The 12664-nt window shown below is 36.4% G+C and overlaps 1 protein-coding gene across 1 annotated transcript; it reads left to right on the top strand.

Moving 5' to 3' along the window:
- The first annotated feature begins 535 nt into the window (after positions 1-535).
- On the top strand, positions 536-11542 carry si:ch211-253b8.5 (dysbindin). Its single transcript, XM_043252827.1, has 4 exons — positions 536-793; positions 8507-8656; positions 8883-9026; positions 10139-11542. The coding sequence occupies exons 1-4, from the start codon at positions 751-753 to the stop codon at positions 10399-10401; spliced, it is 600 nt and encodes a 199-aa protein (XP_043108762.1). The 5' UTR covers positions 536-750; the 3' UTR covers positions 10402-11542.
- Positions 11543-12664: the final 1122 nt, after the last annotated feature.

Here is a 12664-nt window from a genome sequence, read left to right as displayed (position 1 = left end):
ATTTATTTGAAAAATTAGGACATGGGGTAATGTTACCATAAGTCACCTTCTTCTTGAAATACCTATGTCATACCCATGTCATTATACAAATTGTGTCCTCGTATGTCACACACACACACACACACACACACACACACACACACACACACACACACACACACACACACACACACACACACACACACACACACATTTGTTCTCATATACTCAAATGAACTTTCTTTTCTGTTCCCTAACCAGAAACCTGTGCAAAACACAATAGACACATGGTTTGGTTGTGAAATCACTACTTGGTGATCAACAGGTTTCACTATGCTAGCAAGGACATTCTGGACCTCTAAACCTCTACAAAATAAGCTTATAGTTAATTTAAGTGTTTAGTACACATTGTTAGATGTTACAGAAACATAGTTCTCCTTTCATGGAATGACATGTAAGAGACAGAGCTGGCTTTAGTTTCTTAGCACCTCCTCTGTCGTTACATAACCCCTCCCTCCTTCCTCTGTCTGATCCCATCTGTAAATTCTACTGTCCTCTTCCCGCAAAAGAGCAGAGAGATACGACCACTGGCGGTGCTGCAGAGGATGTGCACGACTGAATCTACAGCCTAAAGCCTCACAGTGACAGAGAGAGAGAGAGAGAGAGAGAGAGAGAGATGTGCTGTGCTAGAGTCCAGTCTTGTTCTGGGACCTCAGACTGACTGAAGCTGCTGGTAGTTTTACAGCTGTGCATCTCTGTCACTCTGGAGTCATGAGCTCGAAGGGGACGAACCTCCACAACAAACGTCTACCGTGTGAGTATTTCACCTTTAGTTAAATTATTTTGCTCATCTTCTTAAACTTAGCTTCACAACAAACAGGATGACCAGTCTTTAATTGACAGAAGAATCACTGTGTCCCTAAAGAACACCACAAGTATAAAATCGAGGCTAGTTTTTATCCTAGTGAATATTTGCCGTTGTACGTTTGTTTTTATTATCTGGTTTATTGAACATTTCAATCTTCACTGGCCAGTAAGTTTTAAGTTTTAATTTATATTTAACCAACACGTAAAGTTACTGTCAGATTGTTGCTACAGAAAAAGTTTTATTTGTAATTAATTACTTAAGTAAATATTCACATAATCTATATATAAAAATACAAGTAAAACATATCAGCAATAACGCCATAAAACAGGCCTCACTTATTTATACACACCTCCTCGGCTGAATAAGAAAAGATTATCTAAAATGGTCTAAGCTGTGGCTCTGTTTTATTTTAGTCTGTCATGGTTTCCTGTTTAGACTTTGTTTTCTTATTTCACTATGTTATGTAGAATTTCTATTTTAAGGGGCTCCAGTCATTGTTTTGACCAAACATTTAAAGAGCCAGATTCACTTGATGAACCTGACAAAGCTTAGAGAGCAAAGACGTACTTGGTTCTAGCTTTGTTGTGTGTCAGAGCCCTCACTGAAATCCGTCTAAATTGGATTGTTTTCCTGCCGTTTTTAGCAGATGGACTGTGGGTACAATCCAAGTTCCCACACTCACTGGTTACACACACACACACACACACACACACACATGCTTGGAGGTTAAGGATAGAAATTAGTTTAGCCACAGGAGAATTTGTCTCATTATCTTTCAAATTTGCTCACATTATGCGTAAAATGCCTATGTTTGTCAGAGAGATTTAGAGATTTTCACCCCAGATGTTCAAGAAAGTTGAATACATTCAGGTTTTGTGGAATGACTCTACAGGAATTATGCTTGTCTTTGAATTTTCCATGAATTTGCTAATTTGCTTGCTTTGTGTGACTTGATAATGCTTCTGATTTGTCAAAATGGAATGGAATGGAATGAAGCTGGATAGATAGATAGACAGATAGATAGACATATATATATAGATAGATAGATAGATAGAGTTCATAATCTAAAAATATTCAATGTTAAATTATACCAAAATCAAGAAAATAAAATGGAAGAAAAGGAAACATTTCATTGACTTTTCATTGGCTTTTTTAAATGACATCTGATAAAAAGAAAACATTCCTTTTGGTGGACAGCACAGACATCTCTACTCCCTGTTTCATACTTTCCTCATGACTCATTATCAAGTCATTCATCTCGTGGACTCGTAGAAATTCCTCTCAGTGTTTTCCACTCACACTGTTCTTTGTGCTACTTTTCTGTGAATCTTAGTCTCTCTGGAACGGCTGAATTGGGAGTCGTCTTAAAAAGCTGAATTAAACGTGGCGAGGATGTTAGCGTGTGTAAATGACTTCATTCTCACATCGGCATAGAGTTTTGGGTGGTTTCTGGGTCTTGTTTCCTGATTTTTAAATCTTGCGTACCCACACATTATGTGCACAAACCCACCCACCCACCCCACACACACACAAAAGCAACTCCAACTATTAATAATTCAGTTAGTTTAGGAAACCACAGATGTGCGTGGAGATTTGACACATGGCAGGACAGGGGATTTCTGTTTTATGCAGTAGCTATTTATGGTTTTATCATATGATCAGACTTTCAGAAATACTTAAAACATGTAAATGTAATTAATTGCATTAATTGCACAGTAGTAAGAAACTTAATAGGATGCCAAACAGGATTGAATCCAAAAGCCGAACTTGAAGTGTACTATTACAGATTTTTGAAAATTAGCTTTTTATGTAACAGCTATGAGTAAATTAAAGCTGAAAATTAAATTGAAAGTGCACCAAGTGTAAAGTAATTGTCTAAAAGAAAGAATAGACTTTGAATCATTGAAACAAGCCACAAGCCTTTTCATATTAACATCAACGTGAAATGTTAGCATATTGCCAGCCCACTTGTTGAGCGTGCAGACCTGGGAAATCTTGATTTTCACGCTGATCTGAAAAAAAGTGCAAATACATTTTTTGCAGCTGATATGTGTACAGGATGGACAGGAGATGGTGACGTGAAAAGGGGAAACATGAGCTGGAAAACTCTTACCATCTGTGCTAACCGCTAGTCCATGGCTCAGAGAGAAGCACGTTGTACCTCTAAGTTCAGCGTGTGGCTTATTATATGTTTAGAAACATCTTTGAGTCTCTTTAAACTCACACTTGTCACGATGTGAGTTAGTGCTTTTGTCTGCAGTTTGATTGATGGCATTGTGAAAGCGCAGCAGGTCAAAGATCATAAAGCTAATAAACAGTGGCAGATGCAAATGACCTGACAGATGATGACATTGGTAGACATGACATCTTTTATAACAGACCTGTGACATCACATTGTGCTTGAGACTTAGTGTTACATAACAGTGATGACCCGAGGAGTGCATGGACATAACAGCCTTAGTTCAGCTGTTTTCCTTGTTAGACACATATAGGTAGGCCTACAAAATGCAAAAATGTGCAGAGCTGTGGGTCCCTAGGAATAAGTCTGAAAACCACTGCCCTATAGTACCCTATAGAGTTTTGTGGCTGTGTTTTTAGCACGGAGGCTAACATACTTATGCTAACACATTTCTTATACTTCACAAATAAAGCAGGAAATGACAGAGAAATCTGAAGGTGTGTGTTATAGTAAGATTTCATGTCTTAAAAGCCGTTAAAGAAACCAGTCAACTAGTCTCAAAAACTTTGCTAATAGCTATGACACAAAACACTTGTTCATTGCAGTTGATCTTTATTTTTGTTGCATAGCAATGCTCCGTTATGTCGCTGTTAAGGACGCTATCAGAACGACTGTTTTAATGAAAATTAGTTTCCTTCATATTTTTTTATATATCAGAACCGTTTTTTAAAAGCAGGAAGGCAGTCAAGGCCATGCTAATCTATGAACATGGCCACATAATGTATACTGTCACCCAAGCTCTTTGAGTTTCCATTTAACATATTTAATGTGTTTTGGTCAATTTTTTATAAATGAAGAAGTGATCATGCCTCTTCAGAAGATATATTTAACCGCTCAATTCTTTATGATTTCTTGATTATTTTTTTAAGCTTATTTCAATGGAGAAAAGGATCTCTCAGGATCTCTCAAAACATTGTTTTATTGAAGTTTAACAAAAGTCTTGTAGTTTTAGAATAACGTGAGTAAAATAAAATAAAATAAAATGAGTATTTAATTATTTGAAAATCTATTACATTTTTTTGGTGTAAAGTAATCCCTTAAGGTTGTAAGGACATCATATGTCATATGTATCATACTTATTTTGAAAAGCGGGAAAACCATTTTCAGTAGGAGAACCCAACCCGTAAAACCTTTGTTCATCTTCAGAACACAAATTAATATAGTACATTTGTAATGTTTTACGGACCATAAACATAGACTGTAATACTGTAATGCGCTGAGGTACTCTCTTGTGAATAGCGGAGGAGACTGACTCAGAAGAGAAAAACATTTATTTAGATTTATTTTGTGCAAAAAAGTATTCTTGTAGCTTCATAGTATTACACTTGAACCATTGATATCACTTGAACTACTTTAACCTTGTACTTTCTGCGCTGTAAAATGTTTCAATTGCCTTGTTGTCTTTGAAGTATCTGAGAGCTCTCAGATTTAATAAAAAATGTCTTGATTTGTGTTACCTTACGGGTTTGAAATGATGGTATGGTTTTTTAGTTAGTAAATTAGGCTTTTTCTCTCTAGTCCCTGAGGTTTAACACATGAACTTTTAACTCATTCATCTGGAAAGTTCATTTCCCGTGTCCTGTTTTCAAACTGTCCTCAAAGGGATGTGGTGGATTGTTTTTAGGTTGCTCTTTGGGTCGTAATTGCTTCTGAAAGTCACCTCCTAGAAGAAAAGTATCAGTGTTTTGGGTGAGATGCCTGGAAGAGGTCGATGTGTGGTTAAGGCATTCCTACTGTGGTAAGTAATTAAACAAGCCTGCTATTTATACAAACTGAATACATTCCTTGGAACGAGAGGCCAAGATCTGTTAAAATGAAGACCTACGGGATGGTTTTGTTTAAGCTTGGGACTGATGGCAGGACGGAGGGCCTGCATGCGCGCCTTTTCCGGTACCCTGATGGAGCATAATCCCATAATGCTTTGGGTGAGACCCACTGTGACAAAGAAGGCTAGAGTGGAAACAGAGCTTTGCCTTGTACGGAGGGAATGACAAGTCAGTCCTTACAGACAATCTGCCTTTCATTTGCTTTGATCTAACAAGTCTTGCTCACCCCTCCCGGCCTACTGCGGTGTGAATGGACAACACAGTCTGAAAAAGGGGGATGGATGCGAGAACGAGATGAGACTGAGAGAGGAAGAGAAAAATAGGAGTGATGTCATTCTCATGTGGTTGTTTACCCGACTTATGAATGATTTAATTGGATGATTTGGGACAGGGTCAGAATGTCTCATGATGGAGTCATTCAGTGAAAATGAGTGGGTAGAAATTAAATCAATATATTCAGGATTCACTTTGTAAATAGCAGCAGGTGTTAAAGCAGGAAGGCAGCACTCTGGGAGCAGCTGTCTCTATACTAGGGTGTGCTTAGATTTGATTTGAGTGTTTTTTTAATGGCACAGGTCCCACAAACTCAGACTTGCACCCAAATTGTAAATTCGATTTCTTAAAAAACCATGCTGGAAATTTTTTTTATATAACAGGGTTTGCATTAGCACACACTGAAAATAAAATAAATATGGTATAAAATGAACAGTAAGTAGCCTACAAATGTGACCCACGGGTCAGAAACACTCATGAGATCTGCCAGTTCTGCCAGCTGACCTGAATAAACACCATGCCCACTGAGCTGGCATTTTGCTAAGTGCAACAGCGGACAGCAAAATTTGGTTTTCTAAGGACAATGGCTCAGTCAAATCACATCTTCCCTGACTTGCTCCTTTCTCGATCGTGTCAGAGAAAATGCGATTTGACTGGAAGGGAATGCCAGAGAATAAAAAACACACTGTAGCGTCACCCCTGAGCAAAGCACTCAACCCTGCGTTATTCATCATAATTTTATTTTCACACACACAAATATGCGCATGGCATATGTCAAGGACAGAGTCATAGCACCTCAGTTATGCAATATCCATTCATGGCAAGTCTGTGGACTTTTAAGTGCCTGGGCCTTCTCAACCTTTTAAATAAACACTGACATGTGTTTTTAAATATTAAAATTGGACAAGGTCATGGAAAAATAGAGGAGAGGTATTAGTATTGCACTGTAGGTCTACTGTACTAACCGTAAAACCTAATTTCAAATCTGAGCGTTAGTGGCAAATTGAGATTCAGTTGACATGTGGTTTACATAAAGTTTAGCTACTCAATTGACAAAAACATTCATAACAATGTTAATATTTAACGGGTCCCCAGACTTTGATATTTATCGATTTGCTATTTATACTTTTAGATTATATATGCTTCTTGATTCTCGATTCATTGAAATTGATAGAAATGAAGTCAATCACAAAACTACTATAAACATAGCAAATTAAAATAATTACGTAGCAGTTGAACCATCACAAATATATATTAGATTTTCAATGTACTGCCTACCTGCTTATGCACACTGTGCTGAGTCACACAGCACTGTCGGATGGAAACATGGAAACATAAATGGGACATCCAGCTTCCCCTTTGCCCTTTCTGGCTGTGGTGGTCAGCTAGCGCAGATCTGATAAGTTATTCAGAGCGACAGCGTTGTGGCCCCTGGATGCCTCGCATCGTCCTCACTGCCGCCACCAGGCCAGAGAGAATAACCCCATCTAAACCTTACACAACTGCCTACCGTGGCCGTTTGCCTGTCAAACGTGATGACTCATGAAATAAAAAGGAAACGTAGTCATCACAGTCTTAACCAGGCTCTCCAAAAGGTGTTGCTATCTTGAGAAAAGAATTTAAGTAAAGCTAAAGATATTCTATTTGTCTCTTGTAAAAGGCGTAATATTTGATGCATGCTGCTATACTGTAATAAAGATTAATATTACAAGCTGTCAGAATTTCTTATTACTTTTTGGCTATATAAATACCAGCACATGCGCATGTTTTAGCTCTGTTTGTCTCTGAATAAAACTGAGATGTTTCGTTTCCCTATAAGAATGACCTCAACGTTATGTAATTTTAAATTGCTCATTGAAAATCACTTATTGCACATATGTCAGTGGTCTTGAAAAACAGTGGTCCAGAAAATGCTAGGACGGTGTTCACATTTCTCCCTCTCGGACGACGGCCCTGCTTTAAAGCACGTCTGATAGCAGCTGAAAATGCCATAAGCCCTCGCAGCACACACCAGATAATCTTTACATTAGTCTTATTTTAGACCAGGTTTAAAAGGCAGATCCAATTATTTCAGGCTCAGCCTGTGCCTTCTAATTATGGTTGAATTGCGGGACACTGTCTCTGTGAGTCTGGATGTATTAATGACTTGTTAAAGGAAAAGAATGCCATTTTCTACAGCGTTACAGCACATGGTGCAAGCTTTAGGGCTGTTATTTCAGTTGAGCTGATGCGTGCTCCTGTGTCACTTTTCAAGGACGGTGAAACACAAATGTCAGGCTAAACATGTCATACTGACAACCCATAATTAGCTCGATTGTTGCTTGGGTGTACTGTAGAGATTCTGTGTAATCAAAAAAATACATAATGAATCTGGTACTACTGCTTCTATTAAGTGATTATATTTGTGTATTGCATCTGATGAAAGCTAAAGTGAAATCGGCAAGCCTTGCTTTACTCAGAACTGGCTGTTCAGTTTTTATAGGTTCCTGGGGTCAGGGTGGCACATGACTCATATTGTCTATTTGGAGATCCTTGTGCATGAGCTACCGCACATTGAGAGGTCTCTGTATATAGACCAATGACTAATATCTCTGTTTGTCTGTTTTCAAATATACGTTTATCATCTTATAACTACTGCTCGTTCAATAAAGCAGTACTTCGGTTTCAAGGCGTCAGTAAATGTGTACATGACACAAAGTTATATCGTTATAAAGGATACTGTGATATTACAAATGAATGTGTTTTGTTGTGACTTCTTTTAGTGCATTTATTAACTTTTCAAATGAGGCTTAAAGGAATAGTTCACCCAAAAATGAAAACTCTGTCATCATTTACTATAGTGTAGTTCCAAATCAGTATGAATTTCTTTTTTTTCTGCCAAACACAAAGGAAGATATTTTAAAAAACGTTTGTAACCAGGTTGTTTTGGGTCACCATTGGCTTCTACAGTAATTTTTTCTCATTCTCATTTAAATGTTTCTTTATTTTGTCTTAGTGCAGCATTTAGTACAGCATGTTCTCTTTCTGGTTTGCTTGCTTGTATCTTCTCTTTTCATTCGGGCACTCTTATTTGTTACTGTAGGCTTATTGGCTGAAATGTACACTACTCAAATTGAAAACGTTCAGTGAGAGATTTCAAGTGGTAACTTATGCCCCCTACTGGTGGAATTATTATTAGCCTATTATTACGCTTGTGTTTTTTTTGTTTTTTTTTGTCTGGGCTGTAGAATACAAAGTGTACACGTGTAGTTTGATGGTCAATATAATATATTATTAATGATATTATAAAGTGTAAGTGACTGTCTCTGTTGTTGCTGGTAGCGGAGACAGAACACGCGCAGAGAGTCCCGGATGCAGATTCAGCCCAGCAAATGAGACTGAGAGAGAGACAACGATTCTTTGAGGAGGTGTTCCAACATGATGTCGATGTTTACCTTTCCTCAGCACACCTGCAGATAGATTATAAAAGACGTGAGTTTTTTTTTACTTAGTTTTTATAATTGTTTTATTGTTCTAATTATAATTGGTCATAACAGTTTAACTGTGTTAACATATTAGGCTACATTCTGTTTATTTTAGAATTTGTAACGTTTACTTGTATGTACATGTACATATGCACATATCTTTATTCTAAGACGCGTAACAAAGCAAACAAACATATGCTAGATTATAAGTGCATTGTATCTCATGGCTGCAGCTCCTTTGGGAAGTATTTCATCAATGGAGGTGAATGTTGACATGCTAGAGCAGATGGACCTGATGGACATCTCTGATCAGGAGGCCTTGGATGTCTTCTTCAGTGCCAGCGGAGATGAAGGATCACTGACATCCCCTCTTCCAGGTAGTCTTTATAGCTGTCAACAGGTTTCTATCGGTTGCTACCCTTGTGGTGTTAGTAGTAGAACTTCTTAGCATTACTGACAGTCTCCATCGCTTATGTCTCTTTGTTGTTGAAAATTCCAGACAGTGAAAAAATGTACATACTGTATACAACAATGCACAGCGCTTTTTCTGCTTCTCACTGATAGCAAAGTACTGCTGGAGGTGATAAAATTAATAAGATCATAATTTAAAAATGTAGGCTAATAGTATGCGAAGGGGCATTTTAGACTAAACTGATCTCATAAAATAAGTGCACTTTGTACAAAATCCTAAAATTTTTGAACAAAACATAAATAACAAATATTTCATTATAGTTTATATATATATATATATATATATATATATATATATATATATATATATATATATATATATATATATATATATAGGCTAATAGTATGCTGAAGCGGCATTTTAGACTAAACTGATCTCATAAAATAACTGCAGTTTGTACAAAATCCAAAAATTTTTTAACAAAACATAAATAACAAATATTTAATTATAGTTTATATATATATATATATATATATATATATATATATATATATATATATATATATATATATATAGTCATGCCTTGGTATTTAAAGCCTGGTTCCTTTTAGCAATGACGGCAGATTTCAAATCATATATAATAACCTGCCATTGAGATGAGATGGTACAGATGACTTGTAACTGTATATTGAGACAGGTTTCTCAAGGTGGAGTTTTACGTTTAACTGGTTCAAAGAAAAAACCACTGCAGTAATTTAAACACTGTCAGTGTGAAAAGGCCTTGAAGGGTTTCACAGAGACAGGTGTGATTTTTCAGGAGACCAAATTCTGTGTCGTCTGTCAGGTAGAAGGAACGTTTTCCATGCGCTGTTGCATAAAAATGGCTTAGAGCACTTGCCAGTAAAGAAAAAAAAAAAGACTGCTTTCTAGTAAATACCCTCTTATTGTTAAACATTTTCCATAGACGTGTCATGAGAAGCAGTTACTTCTTGTTTGTTAAAGCCACGTGGTTCAGATCTGTATCTTACAGTCGTAATTAAAATGCCACAGTACGTTAAACGGCCATTTCTTCTTCAGCTCTTGGACACGCTGAGATAGAAGAGGATGGATTGAGGAGAAATGACGTTTCCTTGAGAATTTCTGACCCTTGCGAGATCAAATCCCGTATGTTGTCCACTTCCTCCAACTCCACCTGTGACAGTCAGGCCTCCAACGAGGACGGAACGAACACTCCTGTCGTCCAGTCAGATGATGAAGACGTGCACGAAGAAAGCATGTTACGAACAGGAGCGGCCAAAGCCAACGATGCCACAAAAGAGCAGTCTGCTCTCTCATTATAAACTGCCTCATTAATTACTGACCACTTGGGAAGTGTAACTTGTTAAGGTTGAGACTGTCTCGTGGGTGGACTGACTGGTTTTAGCCATAAATCTATCTACCAGACCTTTATGAACGCTTGTGAAATTCAAGCATCCTATTACGTCATACCGGGAGTGTCACACTTTGGCAGACTCGCATTTTTGTATTGCCACTTGCGTCTTATCAACATTTTTCTTCGGAAATAAAGGTTTGGAAAATATATACATTACCAATATTTTGCGATGCTCTTTACAAAGACTGATACTGCCCTGTAGAGAGCACCGGTTTGATTTAAGGTGGTTAGTCTCGTGAAAACATTTCCAAAAGAAAACAACATGTAAAATAATATTTTGCTTAAAGAAAATGAAGCTTTTTCTGAACAATGTTAAAAATGATTTACTATTTACTCACACTCATGCGCTTCCTAACAAGGCTTTCGTCCGGAAATGTACATATATTTAGTGAAACCTAAGATATAAGAAGTCTTCAAGGATTCAAAGGGTCATGAAGACATAATAAAACTGCACAAAATTGTGTATTTGGCTTATTTGATGTGCTTTATTTATTTGTTTTAGCAATGGTTTACCAAAAAATTGTCATATAAAGTTGTTTCAACCCGTTAAAAAACTCGACTAGTTTTATGAAACATGTATAACCTCAAAAAAACGGTTTAAAAGCTTAAAAAATGTTGTGGTTGTGTGCACTTTCTGTTGTGAAGATGAATAAAAAATCTTATCAGTTAAAAATGACATAAGGGTGAACAGATGCAGAATGTATTTTCACTTATAGGTGAACTAAGTATTTAAGGTTTGGCTTTGCATCTTTACATTATTTTTTTATTTTTTTGTAACAGAATGGTGATTTTCACTGCACCATTAGAATTTTTGATTTATTTAAAACCACATAGAAGGCGATACAACAAATAACGGTGTAAATAAAATATTAAACAAGTTGAATTTTTTTTAAAAATTAAAGTAATGTGATTTAGTTCATAAGAATTTGAGAGGAAACTGTGTTTAATTGTTATGAAAATGATCGAAAAATACTAATAATGAGCATTAGTTTCCTTGTACTTGTTTGTATTTGGCTTCAACAGGACAATAAAGTGATAAGATGTAATGAGATGTTGGGGAAGAGGCTCATGTCAGCCCAGAAAAACACTTAGGTACCCACAAGCTCTCCGACACGTCTTGACTTGTGAGCATTTGCATAACCCACTGTTTCACAGCACTAACAGGCTTCATTTGCTTTAAGCTATAGCACACAATTTCTTTAGATTTGGGAGGAAATATAAACCATTTTTGAAAGGTTTTGTGAGGTGGACCCTAAAACTGAACGTGTCAGGTTTGTATTTTTAAGATAAAAGTCAACATCAGATCTGTATAATTTTACTTGATTTTATTTTTTGGGGTTGGGGATGCTTTGCAGTCAAAATAAAGCCAAATAACACCTAAAAAGCGTTGTTGAAAATGTGTAATTATTTCCAAAATTTAAGTGAATGCGAAAAAAAGTGCAGTTCTGGATTGATACTACTATAATCAGTCTGATACGACATTTTATAATTATATTCTACCTTCCGGTATAGTAAAGAAGTCATAAAGTTGTTACAAATGTGGTTACGGCAAAAAATAACATGTTAATGTAGCATTGGTAATTTGTACTGTGTTAGATTTTGATTAGTTTTCACATCAATAATTAAACTGTATATAATTCCTTCATAGTTTTCTAAGAGGCACGGAAAAAATCAGTTATTGATAATTATTATATAGTTATTCATTCATTAATCAGTGTTTCTTGTTAGTTAATAGCAGTTACTAGAATATTGTATTAAATCGTACCTGCTTTTTTTCTAAATTATTGCTAGGAAAGTATATACCTTCAATATTTGTCTTAAGAATTAAAAATAAGTCTTTTTTTTATGTTCTGTCTATCGTGAGTCACAAATTAATTTTTTGTGACCGGTCTTTGCTGCCACGACCAAAACCCTCATAAAAGGAATGCAGTGCGGTGTCACTCAAGCAAATGCTATTCAAAGACAAACAAAAGAGAATATATTAGCGAGCTGCCAAAATGGTATTTTGAAACGTTATTGTTGATTTATATAAAGGGTTGGGTCTGCATTTGAGATGATGAGAAGATTTTCATGTCAATCACAGCGGTTGTTTGAACAGTGACACTCACGGAGGGTTAGGCCAGAGAGTTTGTTTAAACTACGCATCGACAGTCTTTAGAGCTAGCAAAGGA

This window comes from Puntigrus tetrazona, chromosome 11 (assembly GCF_018831695.1).
Source record: "Puntigrus tetrazona isolate hp1 chromosome 11, ASM1883169v1, whole genome shotgun sequence".
Classification (NCBI taxonomy): domain Eukaryota; kingdom Metazoa; phylum Chordata; class Actinopteri; order Cypriniformes; family Cyprinidae; genus Puntigrus; species Puntigrus tetrazona.
The sequence above is the reverse complement of the archived record's forward strand: the minus strand, read 5'-3'. Positions and strand labels throughout refer to the sequence as shown.